General features: G+C 45.2%; 1 protein-coding gene across 4 annotated transcripts in view; it reads right to left on the reverse strand.

The window, feature by feature from the left end:
- plcd3b (phospholipase C, delta 3b) overlaps positions 1-24137 on the reverse strand; it is a 141124-nt gene that overhangs the window by 26109 nt on the left and 90878 nt on the right. For all 4 annotated transcript variants that reach the window (XM_039691160.2, XM_089121884.1, XM_039691159.2 and 1 more), the window contains one exon: positions 5368-5503. In XM_039691160.2, coding sequence (XP_039547094.2) covers positions 5368-5503 — 136 coding nt within the window. The remainder of the gene's footprint in view (positions 1-5367; positions 5504-24137) is intronic.

Here is a 24137-nt window from a genome sequence, read left to right on the forward strand (position 1 = left end):
ACCTTTAAATGCGCATTTATGGTGAGATTACTATATTCAATTTAATTAAACGCATTTATGGTGAAATTACTACATATTTCGTTTTATTGTTGCCTAAAATGTACATAGATAATAGGAGTAGCAGAGCGAGGTGAGTGGCGCATTCAAGAACGCGCTGTTCGATTAGCAGAATTACTGGACTCGCGTCCTCTGGAGTCATTGTGGCTGAGTCGGACTTTGCGTAGGCTACTTGGAATAGATGCCAAAGTTACGACGTCAGTTTGTAGTCCAAAACACGGTAGTGAGTTAGCATTTTATCACTTCCGGTTCCCTTGCCCTAAAGTCTAAAAAAGTCTAAAAAGGTTTTTTGAATGGTTTTTTGCTAAATTGCCTGAAATAAGGTCTGTGGTAAACAAAGCTTCTAAATATTTTCACATTTTTATCTATGACATAAAACACACCAGTTATAACCTGCTTGTGGTGTTTTAACTTTATTGTGTCTGCTTGTGTTTTTTTTTTTTACTTTATATAGGCTTCAAAATGTATACATTTTGTATTAACTTGTAAAGATCATCTTGATAGACAAAACGTGTAAGGGTCACAACTCTTTGTTGAACACAGATCTTATTTTTTTGCGACTTTCCAAAAGTCTATGGGGAAAATGCTTTTCGATCGAGGGAACCCATGCGCCGCTAGCTTCCGAGTTGTCCTACAAAGTGATGTCATAACTTCGGCACTCTATTGAAAAATGCCTAATTCCAGCGCTTGTTTCTTGTGACAAGAAGCCGAGAAGCAAGAACAAGATTGTCACAGTGTCTGGATGTGTTCCCTTGTTTTTCCACTAGATGTCCTCCTTCCCCATTGTGTCTTCACTTCTGGAACTGCATTTCCCATCATCCTGTTCTGTCACTTACTGATCATTGCACTCAGCTCTTCCCCGTAATCATTGTTCCCAGCTGTTCTGTGTTAGTCTTGTTAGAGATGTGTATATATACCCAGTCTTGTTCAGTGTTTCACGGAGTCCTTGTATTTTGTGTCACACCACTTCTGATCTGTGTTCAGTTCCTAGTTCCTGTTTGTTTATTTGTATAATAACCCTGCATGTGTGACTACGAGTTTGGATTATCCTCTAAAATACTGCTTTTTAAGAAGTTCAACACCACTCTCCACCCTGGCCCCCCTTCGACCCTGGGCCAGTGAGGGACATCTCAGAGCCAACATCTTACTGTCACGGACGGAGAAGGGGGAGGAAATGCACGTCTGCCCAGCGAGAGACTGTTCACCTCCTGTCTGCCCAGCGAGAAACTCTTCACGTCCCATCTGCCAAGCGAGAGACTGTTCACGTCCCGTCTGCCCAGCGAGAGACTGTTCACGTCCCGTCTGCCCAGCGAGAGACTGTTCACGTCACGTCTGCCCAGCGAGAGACTGTTCACGTCACGTCTGCCCAGCGAGAGACTGTTCACGTCACCTCTGCCCAGCGAGAGACGGTTCAAGTCACGTCTGCTCAGCGAAAGACTGTTCACGTCCCGTCTGCCCAGCGAGAGACTGTTCACGTCCCGTCTGCCCAGCGAGAGAATGTTCACGCCCCGTCTGTCCAGCGAGAGACTGTTCACGTCCCATCTGTCCAGCGAGAGACTGTTCACGCCCCGTCTGTCCAGCGAGAGACTGTTCACGTCACGTCTGTCCAGCGAAAGACTGTTCACATTCCGTCTGCCTTTCTGAGCTGGGACTATCTGGACCGGCTGGCTAGGATATTGGAGAGGCCGGTGTCTGGTGTTTTGGAGCTGAACCCAGTGCCTGTTCTGGAGCCATTGCCTGTTCCAGAGCCGGAGCCAGTGCCTGTTCCAGAGCCAGAGCCGGAGCCAATGACTGCTCCTGAGCCAGAAGCAGAGCCGGAGCCAATGCCTGCTCCAGAGCCGGAAGCAGAGCCGGAGCCAGAGCCAGAGCCGGAGCCAATGCCTGCTCCAGAGCCGGAGGCAGAGCCAGTGCCTGTTCCAGACCCTATGTTTGTTTCTGTGTTTGTGTCTGACGATTTCTGTTTTAGTGGCTGTTCCTGAGCCGGTGGCTGCTATTTCAGAGCTGGAGGTAGAGCCAGTGCCTGTTACAGAGCCGGAGGCAGAGCCAATGCCTGTTCCAGAGCCGGAGACAGAGCCAGTGCCTGTTTCAGAGCCGAAGGCAGAGCCAGTGCCTGTTCCAGCTCCAGAACCAGTGTTTGTTCCTGTGTTTGTGTCTGTTTTTGCGGCTGTTGCAGTTCTGGGGCCTCAGTTATAAACGTTGCGTACGCACAAAAGAAGGCGTACGCCACTCTCTACGCAATAGTTGGTATTTATAAAAAGTAAACTTGACGGTAAAATGTGCTTCACGCAAGCTCTGACCCAGGCGTACACACAAAAACGGGTGAAATGAGAAATGGTGACACTGTCGGCAGTTGGAAAAAACACGTGAAAGTGTGTGAAACTGTAGACGGTTGTGTAAAATAAATGGCAATGCTGCCTCACATAAATAACACAAAGACTTCACAAAGCAAGTCTTACAATTAACAGCCTAAATGAACACCCGTTTGATCGATCTGCAACAAAAATGCAAATTAACACATTGCCTATTTCCAAAAAGAAAGGTGAAATATGTTTTGCAATAATATTGGCATGTTATTTCATCCTCATAAATAAGACGGTAAACAGAACGAAATAATGTACAAAACTGATATTCTTGCCAATATGTCAGTCTAACGGAGCAGATATAGATAGTCAGTCAGATAGATAGATAATAGGGAGATATTAGGCTGTAGATAGATCGATAAATAGATGTATTATTTGTTGGGGAATTATTTCACTGGGGAAAGTTGTTTTCACAGTAAAAATGTTTTCATCAGCCACGGAATCATGGTATTCATATGCCTTTAGTCTGTTTTATTTTTGATAAAATAACGTATGACGTACGTCTCAACCATTCAGAAAGCTGCAAGAAATTACATTTGCTCTGAACTATTTCCCATTTCCAAGTAGATTATAACCAACAGCCGTAGCTTGTCAGATGCAATGGATGGAAATAAAATGCCCCATCACAATGCGTAATGACGCACAATGGCTGATATTGCGCTCAGAAGATGTGGCGATTAAATGGAAGGATTCAGAGTGAACGCATCATCTTCAAAACAAAAGGTATGGAATAAAATATATTATTTATTCAAGAATTCCCTCATTGTGCAGTTTATTTCAGTTAGGACAGTCTTGATTTCGCCCAACTCCTTGGCCACCTCTCTAATTGAATTAATGAGACGCTTTTTTGCCTCAACTTTTTTATTTCGGCCACAGTCCGAGGTTGTGAGCATTTACGACGTCTGCAACCTTTTGCCACTCAAGTGCCTTTTTGGCATTAGTAATGCCCACACTGTGCCCTCCAAACAACATTTTCTCCTCTTTTTCACCTCGCCAACGATAACTTCTACTTCACATTGAGTGAAGTTACGGGGTTTTTTTATTTCCTCTCTGTGTTTAACATGATTTCGCAATCGATGAATATTAACTTGTGGGCGTTTCACTGACTATTTATGGGCAACTATGGGCGTGACATGAAGCCGCAAAAGCTGCGCTACATTTAGAATTGATTGTGATTTATTAAGGGAAAAATGCGTAGGATGTGCGTGCGCACGGTTTTATAAATACGAATATTTCTGTGTGTACGCACGTCCTATGTTTCATCCGTACGCCACTTCTGACGCAAATCCTACACAAAGTTTTATAAATGAGGCCCCTGGTGTCTGTTCCCGGGCCGGTGTCTGTTCCCGAGCCGGTGTCTATCCCGAGCCGGTGCCTACTCCTGAGAGAGCATCTCCGCCCTGCCACCCGAAGGGTCTTCACCGCCCTGGCCACCCGAAGGGTCTTCACCGCCCTGGCCAGCCGAAGGGTCTTCACTGCCCTGGCCGCCCGAAGGGTCTTAACCGCCCTGGCCCGCCCGAAAGGTCTTAACCGCCCTGGCCCGCCCGAAAGGTCTTCACCGCCCTGGCCGCCCGAAGGGTCTTCACCGCCCTGGCCACCCAAAGGGTCTTCACCGCCCTGGCCGCCCGAAGGGTCTTCACCGCCCTGGCCGCCCGAAGGGTCTTCACCGCCCTGGCCACCCGAGGGGTCTTTACCGCCCTGGCCACCCGAGGGGTCTTCACCGCCCTGGGCACCCGAGGGGTCTTCACCTCCCTGGCCGCCCGAGTCTTCGCCGCCCGAGGGCTCTTCGCCCTGGCCGCCCGATGGACTCTGTGTCTCGCCCTGGCTACCCGATGCACTCTGTGTCTCGCCCTGGACGCCCGATGGACTCTGTGTCTCGCCCTGGTCCTCGGTTAAGCCCTCACCCCTTGTTTCTGTCTCCCTTCACGGACCTGGCCCACCATCCCTCCCCCTGATCCTCCACCATTCCACCTCCCTCCTGAACACTTAAGTCATTTTTTTTAATGTTGTCTTGGAGCGTCTGGTAGCCGCTCCGTAGAGGGGGGTTATGTCACAGTGTCTGGATGTGTTCCCTTGTTTGTCCACTAGATGTCCTCCTTCCCCACTGTGTCATTCAGTTCTGGAACTGCATTTCCCATCATCCTGTTCTGTCACTTACTGATCATTGCACTCAGCTGTTCCCCGTAATCATTGTTCCCAGCTGTTCTGTGTTAGTCTTGTTAGAGATGTGTATATATACCCAGTCTTGTTCAGTGTGTTTCACACTCACACTGTGAGTCCTTGTATTTTGTGTCACATCACTTCTGGTCTGTGTTCAGTTCCTAGTTCCTGTTTGTTTATTTGTTTTGATGGCTTCTTTTGGTTTAACCCTGCATGTGTGACTACGAGTTTGGATTATCCTCTAAATCAGTGTTTCCCAACCCTGTTCCTGGCGGCACACCAACACTGCGTGTATTCTTTGTCTCCCTTATCAACCACACCTGACTCAACCCATCAGCTCATAATCAGATGGGTTAATGAGCTGATGAGTTGAATCAGGTGTGTTTGATTAGGGAGACAAAGAAAACGCGCAGTGTTGGTGTGCCGCCAGGAACAGGGTTGGGAAACACTGCTCTAAATAAATACTGCTTTTGGATTTACCCCTGTTTCCCGTGTGTGGATCGTGACAAAGATCTGCTGTATGTCATCCATTGTTGTTTACGATGCCGCTGTCTTTGTGCAAAAATGACATCGATCGCTTCTTTCGGGCAAACACCACTACAGGAGTCACCACTCAAGTAAGGGTTCTGTTGGCGGTGGAAACGCAAGCCGGATCATGATTTGCCAACCTGACTCATACTGTACTGTACCGTACCGTACCGCTCAGTGGAAACGAGCCATTAGGCAGGTGGTCATAAAGTTTTAGCTCATCTGTGTATAATCAATAAATGTCAAAAAAATTCTGAAGTACCATTATTGTCAATGCGGTGCGTCTTCTTTGCGTTGTTGTCTATGGGAGCCCCAAAAGTCTGCACCCATACAAGAGGGTCCACGATGGAGCTGAGCTTGTCCTTGTCAGGTTTAGGCAGCTGCTGGGCTGAAATCACCTGAAAAACAAGACAAATATATGATTATGTTAAAAGGAAACCAGGAACCAAGAGAAAACCAGGAACATCCCTGCTTAAAAATCCAATATAGTGCTGGTCTAGCTGGTGGACAGCATATTCTGTTCTCAAGCAAAACGGAGCTGCTGAAGTTGCTTCACCAGCATGGTCATGCAGAGTTGAGTATGAGAAGGCCAGCTGTCTGTATGCAAGCAGTGTTTTGGGGACAAACATTGTTTTTGCTTGCATATTTCTATATGTAACAACTAAGAAAAATCAGACACAATTATTTGTTATATTTAATAATAATATTATTATATATAATAATATATAATATTATCTACTAGCAGAGGGCTCCAACGGCCATTATAAAAAGATTGGTAGCTCCGACGGCACTTTTAAGAGGACACGCTGTACATCAACAAGTGTAAAACGAAGTTCACATAAGGATCTAGAAAAACTGCCCACAGGTTATACTTTAAGCCCATATATAGTAATTTGAATTGTTTATAATGAATATTGAACATTTGAAATTTATCAAACTGAAAGGATTTTATAGGTGAATTTTATATACGTGTATTTTCAAACAGCTAGTCTTTTTTGTTCTGAATTCAAATACTGCAAATATTCAGTTTAAAAAATACAGATTCAAGTACCCTTTCGGAGGGAACTTCGAACTGCGTGGGGATATGGGGAAACGCCTCAGCGTGACTGATGACTGAAACACTGTAGAATCACGACAATCCTATTGGCCGGCGTCAGCCATGACGTCATGCTCTAGCGCAACCAGGAAGTATAAGAGGAGCACCTAGACAACATGTCATCCACTTTTTTCGTCTTCAGGGACTGTTTCACTGACACTGTGAGTAAAACGAAACTATGGCAAACAAGGGAAACGTGCCGACCCGTGTGAGAGGTTTCTCACACTTGGTGGCACTCGCTACCTTTGTGGCTTTGTCTGGGTGAAGAGCACGAGCGCTCTAAACTTGAGGGGATAGAGTACGCCGATCGTGAGCGTTTTCCTCAATGAGAGCGCTCCGTTCTTGTCTGTCTTTTTTCTCGAGGGAGGATTGACAGTTATCTTTCCTTGCGGTTCGGGTCCCACTCGTGCAAAGGCTGAGAGGAGACTAAGATCGCGGGGATCTTAGAGGGAGCTCGTTGACGAGTTTGAGAGAGGAGTGAATCTCTCAGAATCGTCGACGGGTGACGAGAACGGACTGTTGGGCGGGGATGCGCGCTCTGACGCATCCTCTCGTCCAACAGTCAGTGCTCTACTGACCGAGTCGGCCAGGCTGGAAAAAAAATGCCATGGCAGCGCGTCAGAGGGGAAGCGTTCAAGAAAAATAATAATAATAATCTTGATGAGTGCTTTCTCTCTGGTCAAACCAGACACCATTAACAGAGTATTTAGCACTATGTGCCTTCTGTGGTCACAGTGAGATTACAATTGGGACTCTGTCGCTTCTTTTTCACTGAGATTTGGGTAGCTCAGCTCTAGGTCTCCTCTCATGAGAGAGTCATCATGCAGAGACCTCTGGCACTGGAGCCCCATGCAGGCAGCACGGTTGTTACAGGTAGAGGTAGACTAGGGATCACTCTCTTAAGTTGTCAAGAGAGGCTTTCCTGGACCTCCGCCTCTCGGGCTCTGATCTGGATTTATTTAATATAGTAATTTCTAAATACCAAAACTAGTTTGGCAGGCCACCTCTTCTTAGAGTCTTTCTGCTAGGCCCCTGTTCCCCATAACCGTGGGGAGGCAGTATGCGTCTCTGTATTTGAGACATTGGTCAAATTGCTCCTCTAGAGTAGGATGATTTAGTACTCCCCTAGTTAACAGGATGTTTCTATAGAGTGCTTAGAAACGGGCTAGCTCTCCTAGCTATATGTATCAGGCCTCCTCTCCTTTTAGAGTCATCCTGCTGAGGTCTCCATATGTACATTAGACTGTTTTCTGTTTATAGCGTGTGCCAGGCCTCCTCTCCTTCGAAAGTCATCCTGCTGAGGCCTCCATGATAACAGCATTTCAGGTGGAGCTTGAGAAGTGGCCCCTCTCTCTGAGGAGGTGCTATCAGGCCCTCCGCTCCCTGAGCTCTGATGATCGTCAAGTTAGCTCTCCAAAATACGTGTCAGGCTTCCTCTCCTTCGGGAGTCATCCTGCTGAGGCCTCCATATATACAGTTTGTTAGTGTGTGGAGGGAGAGCACCTAGGCCCCTCGCTCCCTGAGCAATGTAGCAGTACTCTAGCATGTGTCAGGCCTCCTCTCCTTCGAGAGTCATCCTGTTGAGGCTTCCATGCAAACAGCATTCTGAGTGGAGCTTGAGAAGTGGCCCCTCTCTCTATGAGGAGGTGCTTTAGGCCCTTCGTTCCCTGAGCTTGTGTGATTAAAGGAAAACTCCACCGTTTTTGAAATATGGCTTATTCACATTCTTTCCTACATTTAGATATGTGTGCAAATTCATTTTTGTCTCAGTGCATGCATTGTTTTAGTTTGACAGGGTCGGCGCTAGCTTAGCTTAGCACAATGAATGGATTCCCTTGTTGCCAGCTAGCATGTCCTGAGTAAAAGTGGTTAAAAAAAATAAACAAACCCACGTAATTACTTCTTGTGGCCTGCGTATTCACAAGTACAAATAGCGACGCAGATTAACACTCGGCGATTTCCTAGGCAGATATTGACTTGGGACTATATTGGGGGAAGCACAGGCGAAGCACTGCTGCTAAGACGAATCACTGCTACTTGGGCGCAGAGACGTCACGCAACACATGAAATCGCACGACTTCCGTAAACATACCGGCTTGAATAGTAGCTACCTGACTATTTTCCTTACAGTACATGACTGGCGATGAACATGGCTGATTTTGTGAGAGACGAAGAGGGTGACTTCTCAGACAGTCAAGAGTCAGAGCCATAACGTTACCTATTTGAACCAGAGTTTTCAGAAGAGGAGCTGCGTGCTTTAGAAATAGACCGAAAGGAGGAGGATGTTGCGATCGCTCAACAGCCTGAGGACGAGAGCCAACACAAACTGGTGGTGTGAATGTGGGGGAATATGCCAACCTATGCCACCTGAAATAGAGTGTCTGTGCTGTGGCGAGTGGGGCCGATGGCCAGGCTCAACGCGTCAGATAAGATGAGCGTGCCCGCAGTTGTGTCACAGCTAACGTTACTGAGGATTTCACGGCACTGACCCTGATCCATCCTGCTGTACTCGTTTTTTTTCCGGTGCGATAAGGTGAACTGGAAAAAAAACGCGCCACACCGAATGGACCAAATGGATATAGGTAAGTTATAACGATAACAGGTTGTTCATGCTAAACAGGTAGAATTCAACATGACGTTCGTAGTCTAGATAAAGCTTCTCAGCATCGATCTTACAACAGAATAAAGACACCGATAAACATAAGGAAGAGAGTAATAAAAGAACTCACTTTGTTCAGCCTGCGCTTTGAAAATAGATGGGATGGCCGTATCTTTCAGACGTAGTAACTTTACCGTCTTTCTGGGCACATATTCCATTTTTTCAAGGGTAACGTTAGTCCTCTGGTGCAAAATGCTGTTCGCAAACAAAACTGTTTTATTTTGTCGAGTGGCGTTGATGTAGGCTACAGATCTCCAGAGCAGCTAGCCATTTATTTCTCAGTTTCTGTGAAACATTACATTCGTGTAGTTCTTTGCTTGTTCTCACAACCTTTTGCTATGCAGGTAATTACCGTGTTTGCTGTAACTTCTCAAAATAAATACTCCTAAAGCGAAGACACTTGTTGCAGGTCGCGCCGCTATGTTCTTCTTCAGTTTTTTTTTTTTTTTTTACGCGCTGAACACCGGTATGTTTACGGAAGTCGTGCGATTTCATGTGTTGCGTGACGTCTCTGCGCCCAAGTAGCAGTGATTCGTCTTAGCAGCAGTGCTTCGCCTGTGCTTCCCCCTAATATAGTCCCAAGTCAATATCTGCCTAGGAAATCGCCTAGTGTTAATCTGCGTCGCTATTTGTACTCGTGAATACGCAGGCCACAAGAAGTAATTACGTGGGTTTGTTTATTTTTTTTAACCACTTTTACTCAGGACATGCTAGCTGGCAACAAGGGAATCCATTCATTGTGCTAAACTAAGCTAGCGCCGACCCTGTCAAACTAAAACAATGCATGCACTGAGACAAAAATGAATTTGCACACATATCTAAATGTAGGAAAGAATGTGAATAAGCCATATTTCAAAAAACGGTGGAGTTTTCCTTTAAGTTAGCTCCTATATATATATATATATGTCAGACCTCCTCTCACCCTGCGTAGGTATTTAAGTTAGACTATGCTATCTGTTCTCAGCATGTGTCAGGCCTCCTCTCCTTTGAGAGTCATCCTGCTGAGGCTTCCATTCACACAGCATTTCAGGTTGAGGATAAAGTGGCTCCTCTCTATCTGAAGAGGTGCTTTAGGCCCTTCGCTCTCTGAGCGCTGGTCATTGTCGAGCTAGCTCTCTTAAAATCTGTATATCTGTCCATCTACTGTAACATGTGTCAGGCCTCCTCTCTTTCGAGAGTTATCCTGCTGAGGCTTCCATGCGTACAGCATTTCAGGTAGAGCTTGAGAAGCGGTCCCTCTCTCTCTGAGGAGGTGATTTAGGCCCTTCGCTCCCTGAGCTCCGAGGATGGTCGAGCTAGCTCTCCTAAATATGTGTCAGGCTCAAGGCCTGAAATTAACACCCGACCACCTGCCAAATGCGGGTGAATTTTGCTATTGGCGGGTAACACTGTCAATCTACCTGCCACATTGGCAGGCAGCCAATGAGAATTGAGTGATTCATTAGGATTTTTACATTTCAACGAAGTCCGCTATTGCGGTGGACTTTAGCTAAAATGTGGCGGCACATTACTGGGGTAAAGAGGCCAGCTGAAACAAAACAAACAGCCAACAAAAAGATGAGGATGAGAAAAAGAAAAGTAAAGAAGACATTTTAATACAAAGTGAACAATCGGCGGCAATGGCAAGGTTCGTGAGCGGCTGATTTATGACAGCAACTGTTGTTTCGTAACGTTCATGCGATCAGAAAGAAGATGAGGCTCTTTTTCTGACTACGTGTGCGAGTATTAAACTGTTGATGAGATGGGATGAGATAATGTAATGCGTCGCTGTTGTAGGTTACAGTACAATGACAGTTGCACAGATGTGTGTGCGTGTGCAACTGTGCATGTTGGGAGTTGGGAACCGGTGAGAAAATGTCCGGTACCCGGTAATTTTATCAGTAATAACAGTATTTAGTTGATATTTAACCGTTCCTGAACGCTGTAACTAAAAGCTGTTAAGAGTAAGACCTGTACGTGACTAAATCCGCCATCAACACAGCCGCGTGTGATTTGTTTACGAGCTGCGGTAGGTCTATCTGTTGAGTATATACTATATATGTTGTGTGTGTGTGTGTGTGTGTGTGTGTGTGTCTGTCAAAATCAATGAATAAAAAGTTTTTTTTTTAAATGTATGTTATTAGAGTTATTATTACTTGACAGCACTTAAATGTGTGTTCTTACAAGTTAAAGAACAATATTGTGAAATTCCCGGGTTGTTTTTTTTTTTTTTTTTTTACGTTTATGAGGCAAAAAAAAAAAAATGGCTGGTAAAAAGTCTCTGTGGCAGGTGAATTTTTAAATCCACCTGCCACAGTGGCCGGTGGCCGAAAAAATTAACTTCAGGCCCTGGTCAGGCTTCCTCTCCTTCGAGAGTCATCCTGCTAAGGCCTCCATATATGCAGACGTAGCAGGCAGTTTGGTGGAGCACGGAAGGAGTTCTTCCTCATTTCTTGAGTAGTTGTTAGACCCCTCGCTCCCTGAGCTCTGGTGGTAGTCGAGCTCTCTCTCAACTTCTATTACATGGAGAAGTTTTAGAAGTGGCCCCTTCGTCTCTGAGGAGGTGCTTTAGGCATTTTAGCTCCCTGAGCTCTAAAGATCGCCGAGCCACCTCTCCGAAATATATGCGTCAGGCTTCCTCTACAGGAGTCATCCTTTTGAGGCCTTCATATATATAGCTCGGTAGAGTGTGGAGGGAGAGCACCTAGGCTCCTCGCTCACTGAGCGCTGTAGTGGTACTCTAACACGTGTCAGGCCTCCTCTCCTTCGAGAGTCATCCTGCTGAGGCTTCCATGCAAACAGCATTCTGAGTGGAGCTTGAGAAGAGGTCCCTCTCTATCTGAGGAGGTGCTTTAGGCCCAGAGCTCCCTGAGCTCCGATGATCGTCGAATTAGCTCTCCTAAAATGTGTCAGCCCTCCTCTCTTCCGAGAGTCATCCTGCTGAGGTCTCCATTCATATAGACGTTGCAGATGGAGCTTGAAGTGGGCCCTCTCTCTATGAGGAGTTGCTTTAGGCCGCTCCCTGAGCTCTGTGTTAAAGTTTTCAGAACAGTCCAATCAGTCTCTGGTATGAAGTCTAGCTAGCATGTGTCAGGTCTCCTCTCCTTCGAGAGTAATCCTGCTGAGGCCTCCATGCAAAAAGCTTTGTAGGTAGTAGTAAGGGGCCCTCTCACTAACAGAGAGTGTTAGTCCCTTACTACCTGGGTGCTGCATCATAGCTTTATTAAACCTATGAGGAAAAATCTCTAGACCACAGTGGTGAAAGTGTGGCAGGCCTCCTCTAACCTCAGAGTCATCCTGCTTAGGCCTCCGCTTCCCATAGCACCGTGAAGAGCTCTATCGTCTCTGGATAGACTCTAGTTGAGTAATGTAACCCAAGACAGGTCGTAGGCTTCAGCATTAAGCATGATAGCCTCCCTGGTGTGGGGGTTGATACTGTCCCCCCGGAAGTAGCAGGCTAGGGCCCATAGGCTCCGGGCTATACTCCTTTAAAGGGACCCCCCTCTGTAGATTGGGCTGTGGTTCCCATGCCTTCCTCTTATACTTCCTGGTTGCGCTAGAGCATGACATCATGGCTGACGCCGGCCAATAGGATTGTCGTGATTCTACAGTGTTTCAGTCATCAGTCACGCTGAGGTGTTTCCCCATAGCGCTTAACGCAGTATTTCGTTCCCTGTTCTCAGGGAACATAGGTTACAGTCGTAACCTGTGTAAGGATTTTGGCCAGGTGAATTTCTGAAACACACACGCACACACAAACCTTCCACTTCCCCCACACATCGGAATGTGTGGAATGTTTTTGAACAAAGAGAAGGTGTTTTTTCTTTTGGTGTTTAAAAACATTCAACAAAATGTTTTCAATGGTTTTTGTGTATATGTGTCTTCCCCATGTCACAGTGAAATAACTTTGTTTGGTCACAGTTTAAATAGGAATTAAAAATACCTTCGTCATGCATTTGAAACATAAGTGTATATTCCTTTGATATAACATAATGTTCCTTGATATCTCTAGAATGCTTATTGAATGAAACACTCGAATATGCATAGAGATGTAAAGTAAAGTGTATTTTTAATTCGTTTTACTGCCAATGAAGATCAAATTGTTATTATAGAACACACCCCCTTCCACGAGAAGCGCGCGCTGAGGAACAAAGGACCATAAAAGAAGGCTTCTCGCGTGTAATATCCACTCTCCGATTGGCTCAAGCCAACAGGAAGGGGATGGATTTCTCCAAGGTGATAAATGTGAGAACGCAGGTCCGCCCACGCGCTCTTCTGAACTTTCCAGCGCTCAACATGTAAACCTCACGGGACTCTGATCCAACCAGGGATCTTTCCTTTTGTTCGTCTAAAAGTTTCATCTTTTCCTCAAGTGGACTACCAAGTTTGTCTTCCAGGAAAGGAAGTGGACTTTGCCGAACTATCTCCTCGGGTAACGTCACCTCAAAGACTCTCAGCCTTTCAAACGCTGGCGCTAAATGCCGACGAACGCCACGTGACTCCCCACGGAACAAAGCAGCTATGAACGAGCCGGGACGGGCCGTGCAAACACGCCGCGGCCGTGCTTCACGTGACGCACCTCTAGCCGACACGTGGCCCGAACGGGCCGAGCAACGAGCCCACGACTCACACAGACCAAATGTGCCCTGCAAGTATACCTTCTTTTAGAGCTTCTAAGAAGCATTAAGAAAATGTTTTTGTGGTGTTCAGAAAGGTTAACTGACTGTTTTGATGAACGTAACTCTCTCTCTCACAACTCACTCTCTCTCTCACTCTCTCTCTCTCTCTCTCTCCAACTCACCTAACTTGCGCGTATCCATTGTCTAAACGCTCTGCGTCGTCTTAGTTTGTGTTTTAATGTTTGTAAATACATGTATCATTGTAACGTAGTAAATGCTTAAGTAGTAACTTTATTAAATACAAAATATGCTTACCTTGACTGATTGTCTTGCTCATAATACGGGTCAATGAAATGTCAATTTAAAGCTACACGCTTTACAGAACTATAAATACCTAAGAGGGTGTTTGGTTATAGAGCAGGGAAGGCAGATTCTAGTGGCCACAGAATTTGTTTTCACAAGCTATATAACTTAATTGAGCTAATTGATTTTGCCTGTCTTGTAAAACGTGGTCCTTGCAATCAATAACAATTAATTTGTGGTTGATTGCGGGGATGCACATGTATGCATATGGGTAAAAATTAATAAATTAACATGTAAGACCGGTCTGATCCAAATCTGTATGAATAATTATTAATTATCAATTATTAATTATGATATGCAAATCCCCCCCCCTGATCAGAACCGACCCAGTGTCTTTACATAAATGGTGGAGAATGTGGAGCATTTCAAACTTGTTTATGAGCAATCAATTTCAAGCTAATGTGTATATTGTTATTTAATATTGTTTATGTAATATTTAATATTACACGCGCGCATCGGAGTGAACGCTTTGCGAACTCACGATATGATTGAGCTGGGCACGAAAGCCGCCTCAGTCAAGCACATTTAACAAGCTGCTAAATGTTCAAACATTTTAGTCACTGTTAATTGTTAAAAATAAACTGCAGTTTCCATAGTATTAAACTTGTTCTGGCACAGATGGAAGAGAAACCTCTGCGCATAAACAACATTTTTAATAATTATAACTCCTCTGAATGAACGATAATCTTCTGAAAGAGTCGAAGACAAGATCGGTAAAACGATGCTCTTTTACTGTTCTTAAAAGGCCTTATTATAATCGTTAGAGTAACGATAAGCTCCTGGTTGAAAAAAACATTGACTTAGCTACTCAATGTATAAAACCGTCAAGTATATTATCATAAGTGCTATTTGATATATGCCTGTTGGAGCAGGAAACAGACGAGTAATTCCTGTTTTCCTTTGCACAATGCAGCGAAGAAAACCTGCGAACGTGTTTTAAACAGATATAGCACCAAAAAAATCCAAAACTGAAAACATTCCAATCATTAATACTAGTTTTGATAAATGTTATTTGGAGTTTTGAAACAGACGAGTAATTCCTGTTTTCTTTTGCACAACGCAGTGAAAAAAAAAATCCTGCCAAACGTGCTTGTAAAATATAGTACCGGAAAGAAATCCGTCGAGATTTAAAATTCCGTAATATTTGTGATTATACAGCAGGGAGGGTGGTAACGCTCCACTCCCTCTGAATAAATCACAGGGTCAGGGGGCTGGTTGTAATACTACTGCCAGACACTAGGGTGCGCCCTTGAGTGCTTTGCAGTATCAAATTTCCACCGGTGTCCTGACTTTACCCCGTGTGAGCGCAGTGGCGCCATCGTGTGGACACTAACAGCTAGGTCATCTTTTCCTCAAAATTCTCTGTTAGAAAATTCCTATTTTCTTACTGAAATTTTGAACTAGTTTCTCTAACTTTCAATGCATGTGCAATCTACAGCCTCGTTGTAATAACATGATTTTCTTTACCTTGACTGTGTGCACTTGTTTTGAATTTGGTTCAAATGACATTTGAATTTAAAATTCAGAATTAAGTCTTAGCAGCTTCTGATGACCACTTAGGGGAAAGCGCCCCCTTGTGGCCGTCCCTTTGGTAAGTCATCAGCTAACCTCACTCTGTTTCGCATGGCTCTCTCTGTTGGTTGTATTCTGGTTATCACTGATCCCTCACCGTAATCGTGATTATCATCAAATATGACACCAACCTTTAATTTCCTACACTTATTCAAATTTGGTTTGAAACAGACAAATTTCGAAGTTAATTTGAATTAATTCTCTCATTTCCCGTTGGGAATGGTTTATGGCTTTATTTCTATATTTCCTCCTCAAATTATTTTTAATAATTTTGATCTGGTCTCGGTACAACTGTATCCTTACTAATCTAATGGTTACTTAACCCCTATGCATTTGCTCAATTTGAATTGTGTTTAAATCAGTTTGAATGCAATTTAAATCAAGCTCTCTGTCAGCCTGGTGAAACACTAGCAGGAAGTGACCCAAAACCCTTAGTGGCCAAAACCCGCCACTGCAGCTCGCTTCCTCCTGTGTTCTTCATTGCTGCACTCTATCCCTTTCCTGAATGGAGGCTAGGTTATTCTGATAAGTAACATTGTCATAATTTCCTTTTTGTTTATACCATAATTTTAGTAAAGCTGTTGCCTTTGATTTTTCTACAAAAAAAAAACACTCAATTTGATTTAGATAAAGGAGCTTTAATTCACATTGAAGTACACTTGTTCTTCATTCTGTTTTGTGTTTGCAAGTAGAAATCTCTCTCGTGCTGTGATGATTTGACAGTCATCTCTGCCTGGGGTCCAGCGAGCTGGTTCGTCTGATCTGCGTCACCATCACTGACTGAGCGCGAGTCTCGGACTTTTCTGTATCTTCTGTTGGTGCGGCCCGCAACACGATATCACCAATCTGGCACCGCCGGTTGTGTTCAAGGTCAAGTTGCTTGAGAGGGCGCACCTCGGTACAGATGCACCGAAAGGCCTGGGACACTGATGTCATGTGTGGGGCGACAGAAGGACCAACCACGATGCTGACTCCGGCCAGAATGACCTCATTTCACCCCAGGCAAACTAGAAAAGGTATTAAAACCCATCCACTTACTATTTGCCACAGAACCTAGAGATTCCCCTGGTAATTTGAAGTGGTTGGCTTCCTCCTCTCCGAGCCACAAACCGGCTCCAAACAGGCTTAGGCCTTCTCTTCTTCCCCTTTCTAACACTGCTGGTGTACTACTGCCATTTTAGTACAGACCTCCCCATCTCTGATGGTTGCATGTTACTTCAAACTTTGCTAGATTGCCATTGCTCTGTTCTGTTGTGCTCTGTTCCTTTCAGTTCACTTAGAGACAGAACCTCTCTGACACACCAAGGAAAGCTGAAGAATAGTTTGACAACCAAGTCGTTAGCACCAACAGGTGACCCCTAAGCTAGCGCCCTGTCAAAAACCTTCATTCAGACCCATGATGACCTACCCAAATTGTCCCACCAAACGGTTTAACTGTCTGCATCAGTTAACCAAAATTCTCATACACGGCTTAGCCTGTATTATAGCTCGTTAAACGTAGTCGAACTGGCATTGGTCTGTCTGTGTGTGTTGTGTTCCTCTCGTCCACAGTGAAGCCAGTATGTTCCAGTCCCACAGTCCCACAACCCGCTGGGACGACCTGGGACAACCTGGAGACATGGCTGAGATTCATGACATCTCCATCCCTGCCCAAAGCCACCAGCGACTCAGAGCCCCGAGCCAAGAGCAGCTGACAAAGACTGGGCCAGACACGTCACAACCTCGCTCAACGCACACGCACGCCTCCGCGAAAGGAGCCGCATCGCCCTGGAGCACAAGGTTGTAACGCCGAGGATGACAACGACCCTCTCTTGCAAAGAGCAGAGACTGAACTGAAAGAGACTCAAAAGCCACGGCCTGCGCAAGAGGCCCGTGAGACCACCCACAAGCTCGTTCAGCAGAGACAAGATCTCGAACACGAACTTGACCCACAGAGTTGCAACACTCTGATAGACTGCAGCATGACTGGAAAGGGGAGGACACACACCACAAGCTTCCCCTGACCAGTCTGCACATTTCAGCCAATGCACAAGAGCTGAAAAAGGGGGGGGTGGAAAAGCCCGCCTTCCACAACATCTCTGACAATCTACAAGACAGTGACTTTTCACCTGCTGTCTCCAACCGGTGAACACGACACCGACACCCAGCAAGACAGACCCCGGAGGGCCTGTACCATCACCACCGGCTCCGAACGAGTTTTCTGTGGAACTTACAACGAACCTGTAACTGAGGAGGACGCCAGTTTCAAGAAACTTTCCCTCCAAAAACCCGTCAGTCACCATAGTTCTCTCGGCCCCACACCATGCCCACTCAACGAGGCGTGAAGGCCCCCAGTAAAAATTCCTCAAACCCCAAATTATTCTGAACTGCAGAACCAGAAGACACACAGCACGGACACCGTGCAAGACTCTGCGTTTGTAGAATTAGAATTTTACTAAGTTAAAGGAATCTGAGATAGGCATGTAAGCCTCAACGGCCGACGGACTATGCACGACTCTTTTGAAACAGACAGTTTCTAGATGTTGTTTAAATCAGCACCGTTAAACATTAGATTTCGTGACAGTGAAGAGTTACAGAAAACACCAACTCCGAACAGGGCATACAGTACGTTACCCTGACGACAGTGTAGTAAAATCACCCGAGTTTTAACTATTGTTAACCTACAGGCGTGCACTCGATCATCGCGACCCAACTAAAACGCAACGTGCAACACGCATTTTGATCGCTGGCTTATCTAAATGCAGATAAAACAAATAGCTGAAATTGACATCTCTACCTTGAAAAAAAAAAACAGCCTTAGAGTCCCAACTGATATCAAGAACTTCAGCATTAAAGCGTAAGTCTGTGTAACAAAGGTATCACCTCAGCAGGTTGTAATCTGTACCGATATCTATTCTGCTTTGGTTAAAAAGAAATCCAAATCGCGGTATGACTAAACCTGTTCCTGACGAAGGAAGCCCAGGACAGAGTTATATGTAGGTAGACCTGGGAGACGCTCCCCCTTTCTACAAAGTAAAGGCCTTAATTTTATGGTTAGATTGATGTAATTCACCTAAATTTTAGCTGCATCGACAAGCAGAAAGCCACTAAACGATCAAAACAAGTAACTCGTGGAAAAGTCAGCGTTCATGCATGAGAGAGACGTACCTAGATATGCTTAGACGAGCTTTGACTCAGCAGAAAATCTATTTCCTTACTCTGTAAACAAATAGAACAAGACAAGCTTTGACTTGCAGCAAATCTATTTCCTTACTCTGTAAACAAATAGAAGACGTGTAAAGTAAAGAACAGAGTTCCATGAGAAAATCAGCAAATGCCAAAACACATTTGCGTTTTACTGAATGCAACCAAAGTTCTTGAAAATCATAAAGTATAGGCGCCTCCTTTTAACCCATTAAAACGTGCATGATTCATGTAAAATATACAGACATTCTTCAGGTACTGTTGAATTGCTCTGACACGCTCTGGTTCCCATGACAACAACTTGTCACAGGAAGTGTTACCTTGTAATGTCACTTTTGTAAATAAACCAGCCTGGGTGGCTAGCCTAGCATCAAGCTAACTTAGGCTAAGCTAACCTAACCTAGCTCCCATCCAACAAGCTAAACTAACCCAGCACTAAGCTAACTTCGGCTAAGCTAACCTAGCTTAGCATCAAGCTAACTTAGGCTAAGCTAACCTAACCTAGCTCCCATCCAACATAGGCTAAGCTGAATAACCTCCACAGTTAACAGTTAGCATCATTTAGTTGAACCCTTACTCACCGCTCGTGTTCCACAGTGCAAAGTATTCTAGAATACTTTCTCAACACCAGTTAGGGTTTTAAATTACTCACTTTCCATGTTTACCATTCTTATTAGCTAAAGTTTACCTTCACAGGGTTAGGAATACTCCTTGCTAACCGTTAAGGACGAACTTCGCAGATGCCTTGTTAATTAAACTTAAGTTTAACTACATGAAAACTGCGTGACTAACTACAGAATAACGCGTGTAACCGTAGGAATTTTCATCGGCATGTTGACTAAAGCTTTGGAGGGACACACAATGTGGTTTTGAACACCCAACCGCTACAACCCACTATAGTGTTGATCAAAGCAAATCCAAAGTTTAGTCACTAATGCCACTGAACACTCTTGAACTCAGATCATTCCCGTGTTTTGATCACTTTATTTCCTTTTGCTTTAATTTTAATTTTATTTTGCCTCATTGATTATTTCATTCCTTCGACCTTGATGATAATAGCAAGCAGCTATTCCCTTAGGTCATCTATATGATTTAATTTCATTTCCTCTCTTGTCCAAGTGTGGTTCTATTCCCAATAGGGCCCAGAAAGGAAACAGAGACCCCCTTATTTGTTATTTTGGCTTAGTTTCAACCAATGCACTCGTTTGTGACCCTGCAACGCAAGTAATTTCAACAATTTACTAGGGCACTACTAGAGTCCTGAGGGTCGATAATAAGCAGAATTTAAATAAGAAAGCGGTCCTTTTCCTATTATTGTTCACTTCGTCGAGCCATAGTGGACCACCAGCTAAGTCCAGAGAAATAATTTAGTCATAAGGACCACCTTACGTTATTTATTTCATCTCGGATATGTCCTTTCCAGGAAATACGCTCGGAACCACACAAGACTTAGCCCTAACATTCACAGCTAAGATAAGGACACAAGAGACACATAGCTTTATGCTAAACACTTAACTAACTTATTAAGCAGTAGTTCTGAACTTTTAGGGCCATGCATTAGTCACTCACAACAAGTGTGCCAGAATGCCACAGAGCCCCTGCTTAAACCGACCTCAACCTGCCAAGAAACCACTGCCCCAAACCACGGCATGGCTCCAAAAAGGATGCAACAAAGCTAACCAGAAAGGTCCCAAGATTCATTTAGGACCCTGCATCTACCCACGACATGCAGACAAGACTTTCACTTGCAAACTGTCTAACCAACATGACTGCATGAAACAGATTCTGCTTGATATGGATTACGTCCAGTCGCGAGGTGCACAGCTTCCTAGATGGTCAAACAGAGACTGTCAAAATGGACTACCAGCTGTTGCAATAAGCTTTGATCGCTTAACTCCCTGATCCAGAATCAGACCAAGGGTTATCACCACCGTGGACATCAAGTAAGACCGACTTGAAACTCCACCGACTTCGGCAAGCCTACTTCGAGAAGGATACCAGTTTCAGAACTTTGTTCCCTTAAAACCTGCATCCCACAGTGAGTTAGTCGATAAGCACCCTGGCCTGTGCTTGTAGCCTGTCTACCTCAGCTACGAGACTGGGCCCGCAAAGCTCACATTAAGCAAAGACTTTGTCCGAAAAGACTGTGTAAAAACCCTCAGACTAACCTGTCTCTGAGCACGACTCAGAGCTGCCCCTAGAAGGCACCCCATACATCACAAACACCTTCACTGAGAGTTAAACCGTTCCAGGCCAGCAGAGGGCAACACAACAGTCATGGTGCTCATCTAACGCCCCAGAGCAAGAGCTCTGAAACATTTCTGGAAGCCAGCCGGCGACCCAGAATGGACCGCCCAGCACCAAGAGACTCAAGCCCAACCAGCCCAGAGCGGTACCCTCTCAACACGCCACTGGTAAGCACAAGTCTGAGCACACATCAGATAACAACAGTGCAGCCACGTCACAGACGGCAGAAATCCTGAAGGTGCTGAAAGCGTTTCTGCACGAGACATCACAAGGAGACAAGTCAGACATCCTATGTCTCAGCGCAAGACCCAAGCCAGACACCCAGAACACTGCTCGTCAGCATCAGACCACAGAGCTCACTGTCGCATCACAAAGCGACAACACCAAGCAGCCACCACAACTGACAGCTGCACAACCTGAGCATGACAGTCCGGTGTCCCACACAAGACCGGCCCTAACCGCTCATCGATCACAACACCAGCCCAGATGCCTAAACTTCTGGGAACCCTAAACAAAAGGGGGTGGCCCAAAAGACTCTACATAACCACCACCAGAGACAATCATTTGAGCCTTGAAGGCCTGTCAGACACTAGCTCAAACATCACGCTAATGTCAGCCCAACTCTTCGAAAGACTCACTGCCAAAGCTAAGAGTCAAGAACGCACTCTCAAAGCCCAAACATGTGAGCTGAATGAAAACCCTACAGCCAAAACAACTTCTGGCTTCAACTTCTGGCTCCCATTCATCCTTTTGGTCCTATGAGCCTGATTCACCCAGGGTACCGATCACGAACGATCACGTACCCACTTCTGATTGCCCAAGATCTGTTAGATCGCTTTGAGCCTTTAATAGACTTTAAACAACTGAATGCCTGAGCTCAAGTTCAAGAACCCCTCCCCCTCCAGTCATACAGGTCAAGAGAACCTAACTGGCAGGTCACAGAGGTCACAAGAACTCCCGCAGCCAGCCATGAAGGCACAGCCTCAGCACCAAATGGAGAGGTGAACTTGCTACTCTGCACCTTTCAGCTCACTAAAGACTTTGACTAACCAAATGAACTCTGAAACGACCACCTCTTTACCCCTCCAACCTCCCAAGCCTGCCGTCGGACACATCAGGCAGCACACCAAGAACATGCTGCTCAACGGCCCTACAACTCAGTTTCATGCACCTCGTGACATCACTTCGCCACGGCTTGTGCTGCCACGGTGCAGAAAGGGGGATATGCCAGTGTATGCCCAGTCACGCACCATTTGGGCTGCACATCGCAGCACCAGGACATCTCGGCATCCTCAAAGGCATCAGACTGTCCCAGCCGACAGCCGCTGAATTCTTTCCTCCCTTTCTCTCTCTCTCCCCTGTCTCTGTTACAGGATGCTGCTGTGGTCGTCTTCCTGTGCCTCCAGCCAACCAGAGGACAGCTACTGTCGACCGCCTCACCGCCGGGTCCGACATCAGACAGCATATGGTCGGCTGCCACGCAAGCAGAGCTAAATGGACTCCCACGCCGCTGCTGTCAGTACGCAGTCAAACACCGGCCTGTCCAGCAACCAAACGAACTGAAATCCCACAGCCAAAAGGTAACTCACAACACAGAGTGCCTCCTCACAGACCATCAAGAAATTGAAAGGAACTGTGATAAATCCGCAACGCACACAGCATTCTACTGAACCAGACAAGTGAGCTCCAGCGAGACAACTGTTCACTGTCTGCCAGAATGACTTTGCTAAAATTCACCAAGCAGCCTTTGCTCCAAGACCCAAGCTACCCTGCTGCAACCGAGCCTGAGTCAAGTCCCAGCCAGGACGAAACCCACGATTTCACCCTGATTCCAGAACTGGAATTATGAACGATGATAGGAGGGGTCCAGCCAAACTGGACTTGTTCCCAGTGACCGCTGTGTCTCAACTGCACACCTGTTGCACTGCACAACTGCCTCACCGGTAGTCCAATCCTGGACTGCAGCTGATTCTGCACTGGGTACCTCTACGGTAATCAACCACACCCTGACACCTGACATCCACGCTGCACAAGAGGCAAGGAAATGCAAACCTCCACAGCCACCACGGGACCCTCAGGAAGAGGGTACCACGCTGGAGACTGCGTCAAACGTCAGCAAGCTGAGCCCTGAAGACTAAAATTTCATCTTTTAATATTATTTCATTATTAAATATTATGTATCTTTATTATTATTCTTTATTAGTTTTCATAATCACTGTATTATCCTATGGAGTTTCAAGTTTGAATGCATGAAAAGAACATATGTCAGGGGAAAGCTATATATTGCTCAGAGAGGTATGTGTGCAATGTAACATGTTCACTCAGCATAAATGTTTCCACTGATGCAAGTGTACCACAGATGTACATAACAAGGAAAGTAGCGCACGTATGACATTTACGTTCTAAGTTGAGAGGCTCAGAGCAACATGTTTGTTACCTTACAAGGAAGCTGTAAGACTGTGTGATGTATAAAAGCTCAATGTCATTGTATCGCCCTCAGAGAAACATGTAGGCATGACCGGGTGAGAGGGTAGAGGAACATGGAGAAACGCATAGACCAGGCATGAACACAACATCATGAAGTTTCTCTCCTGACATATATATATAATATATAATAAAACTTTCTTGGCAAGATAACTGGTGTCCGGTCCTGTAAATTGAATAATAACGGGGAAACACGAGAGGCTTTAATTCCAAGTCTACATTTGGCGTCACTAAGGAACAGGATAGCATTCAGACATTTGTCTCAATCATTCAAGGTAAGACTTTTTCCTATACTAAAAAATAATTTGAAGTCTGCCTGATGATTAGACATTGACTGAAACTGCTTAAAAGAACTGTGTTGTTTAAAGTACCAGTTGTTTTACCAATGAATATATGTGTCAGCAAAAGGAAAATAATTTAAATAATTAGAATTTGATGTGGCTTATTTGGGTTGCTCTGTTCAGTAGACCTCTGAAATATTGAATAATGCTGGGGAAGTCTTTTTCATTTTTGAAAAGACTTTAGGAAAAGTGGATCTTTTTTAGAAAAAAGACCATTTAGTCAAATATTTGGAATAGCAGTAAAGCGATTTAGCAATTTGCTTGGCATGACTGGAAGGTGGTTGGAATATGGCGAGACTGTAAAAACTGATGGCAGAGTAATCTCTAAAATATTTCCAACACACCGAAGAATCGTTTTAGAAAACGAGGATAGTGCGTCAAAGCGGTGATTTATAGCGGTTTAAAGTGGCGGGTCTGTGCTATAGGACGCACAGGATTCCGTATTTAGAAATACAGGCGCCCTAAAATTTTAAACATGCTGATTGAGCC

Source organism: Pimephales promelas, chromosome 17 (assembly GCF_988280905.1).
Source record: "Pimephales promelas chromosome 17, fPimPro1.hap1.1, whole genome shotgun sequence".
Classification (NCBI taxonomy): domain Eukaryota; kingdom Metazoa; phylum Chordata; class Actinopteri; order Cypriniformes; family Leuciscidae; genus Pimephales; species Pimephales promelas.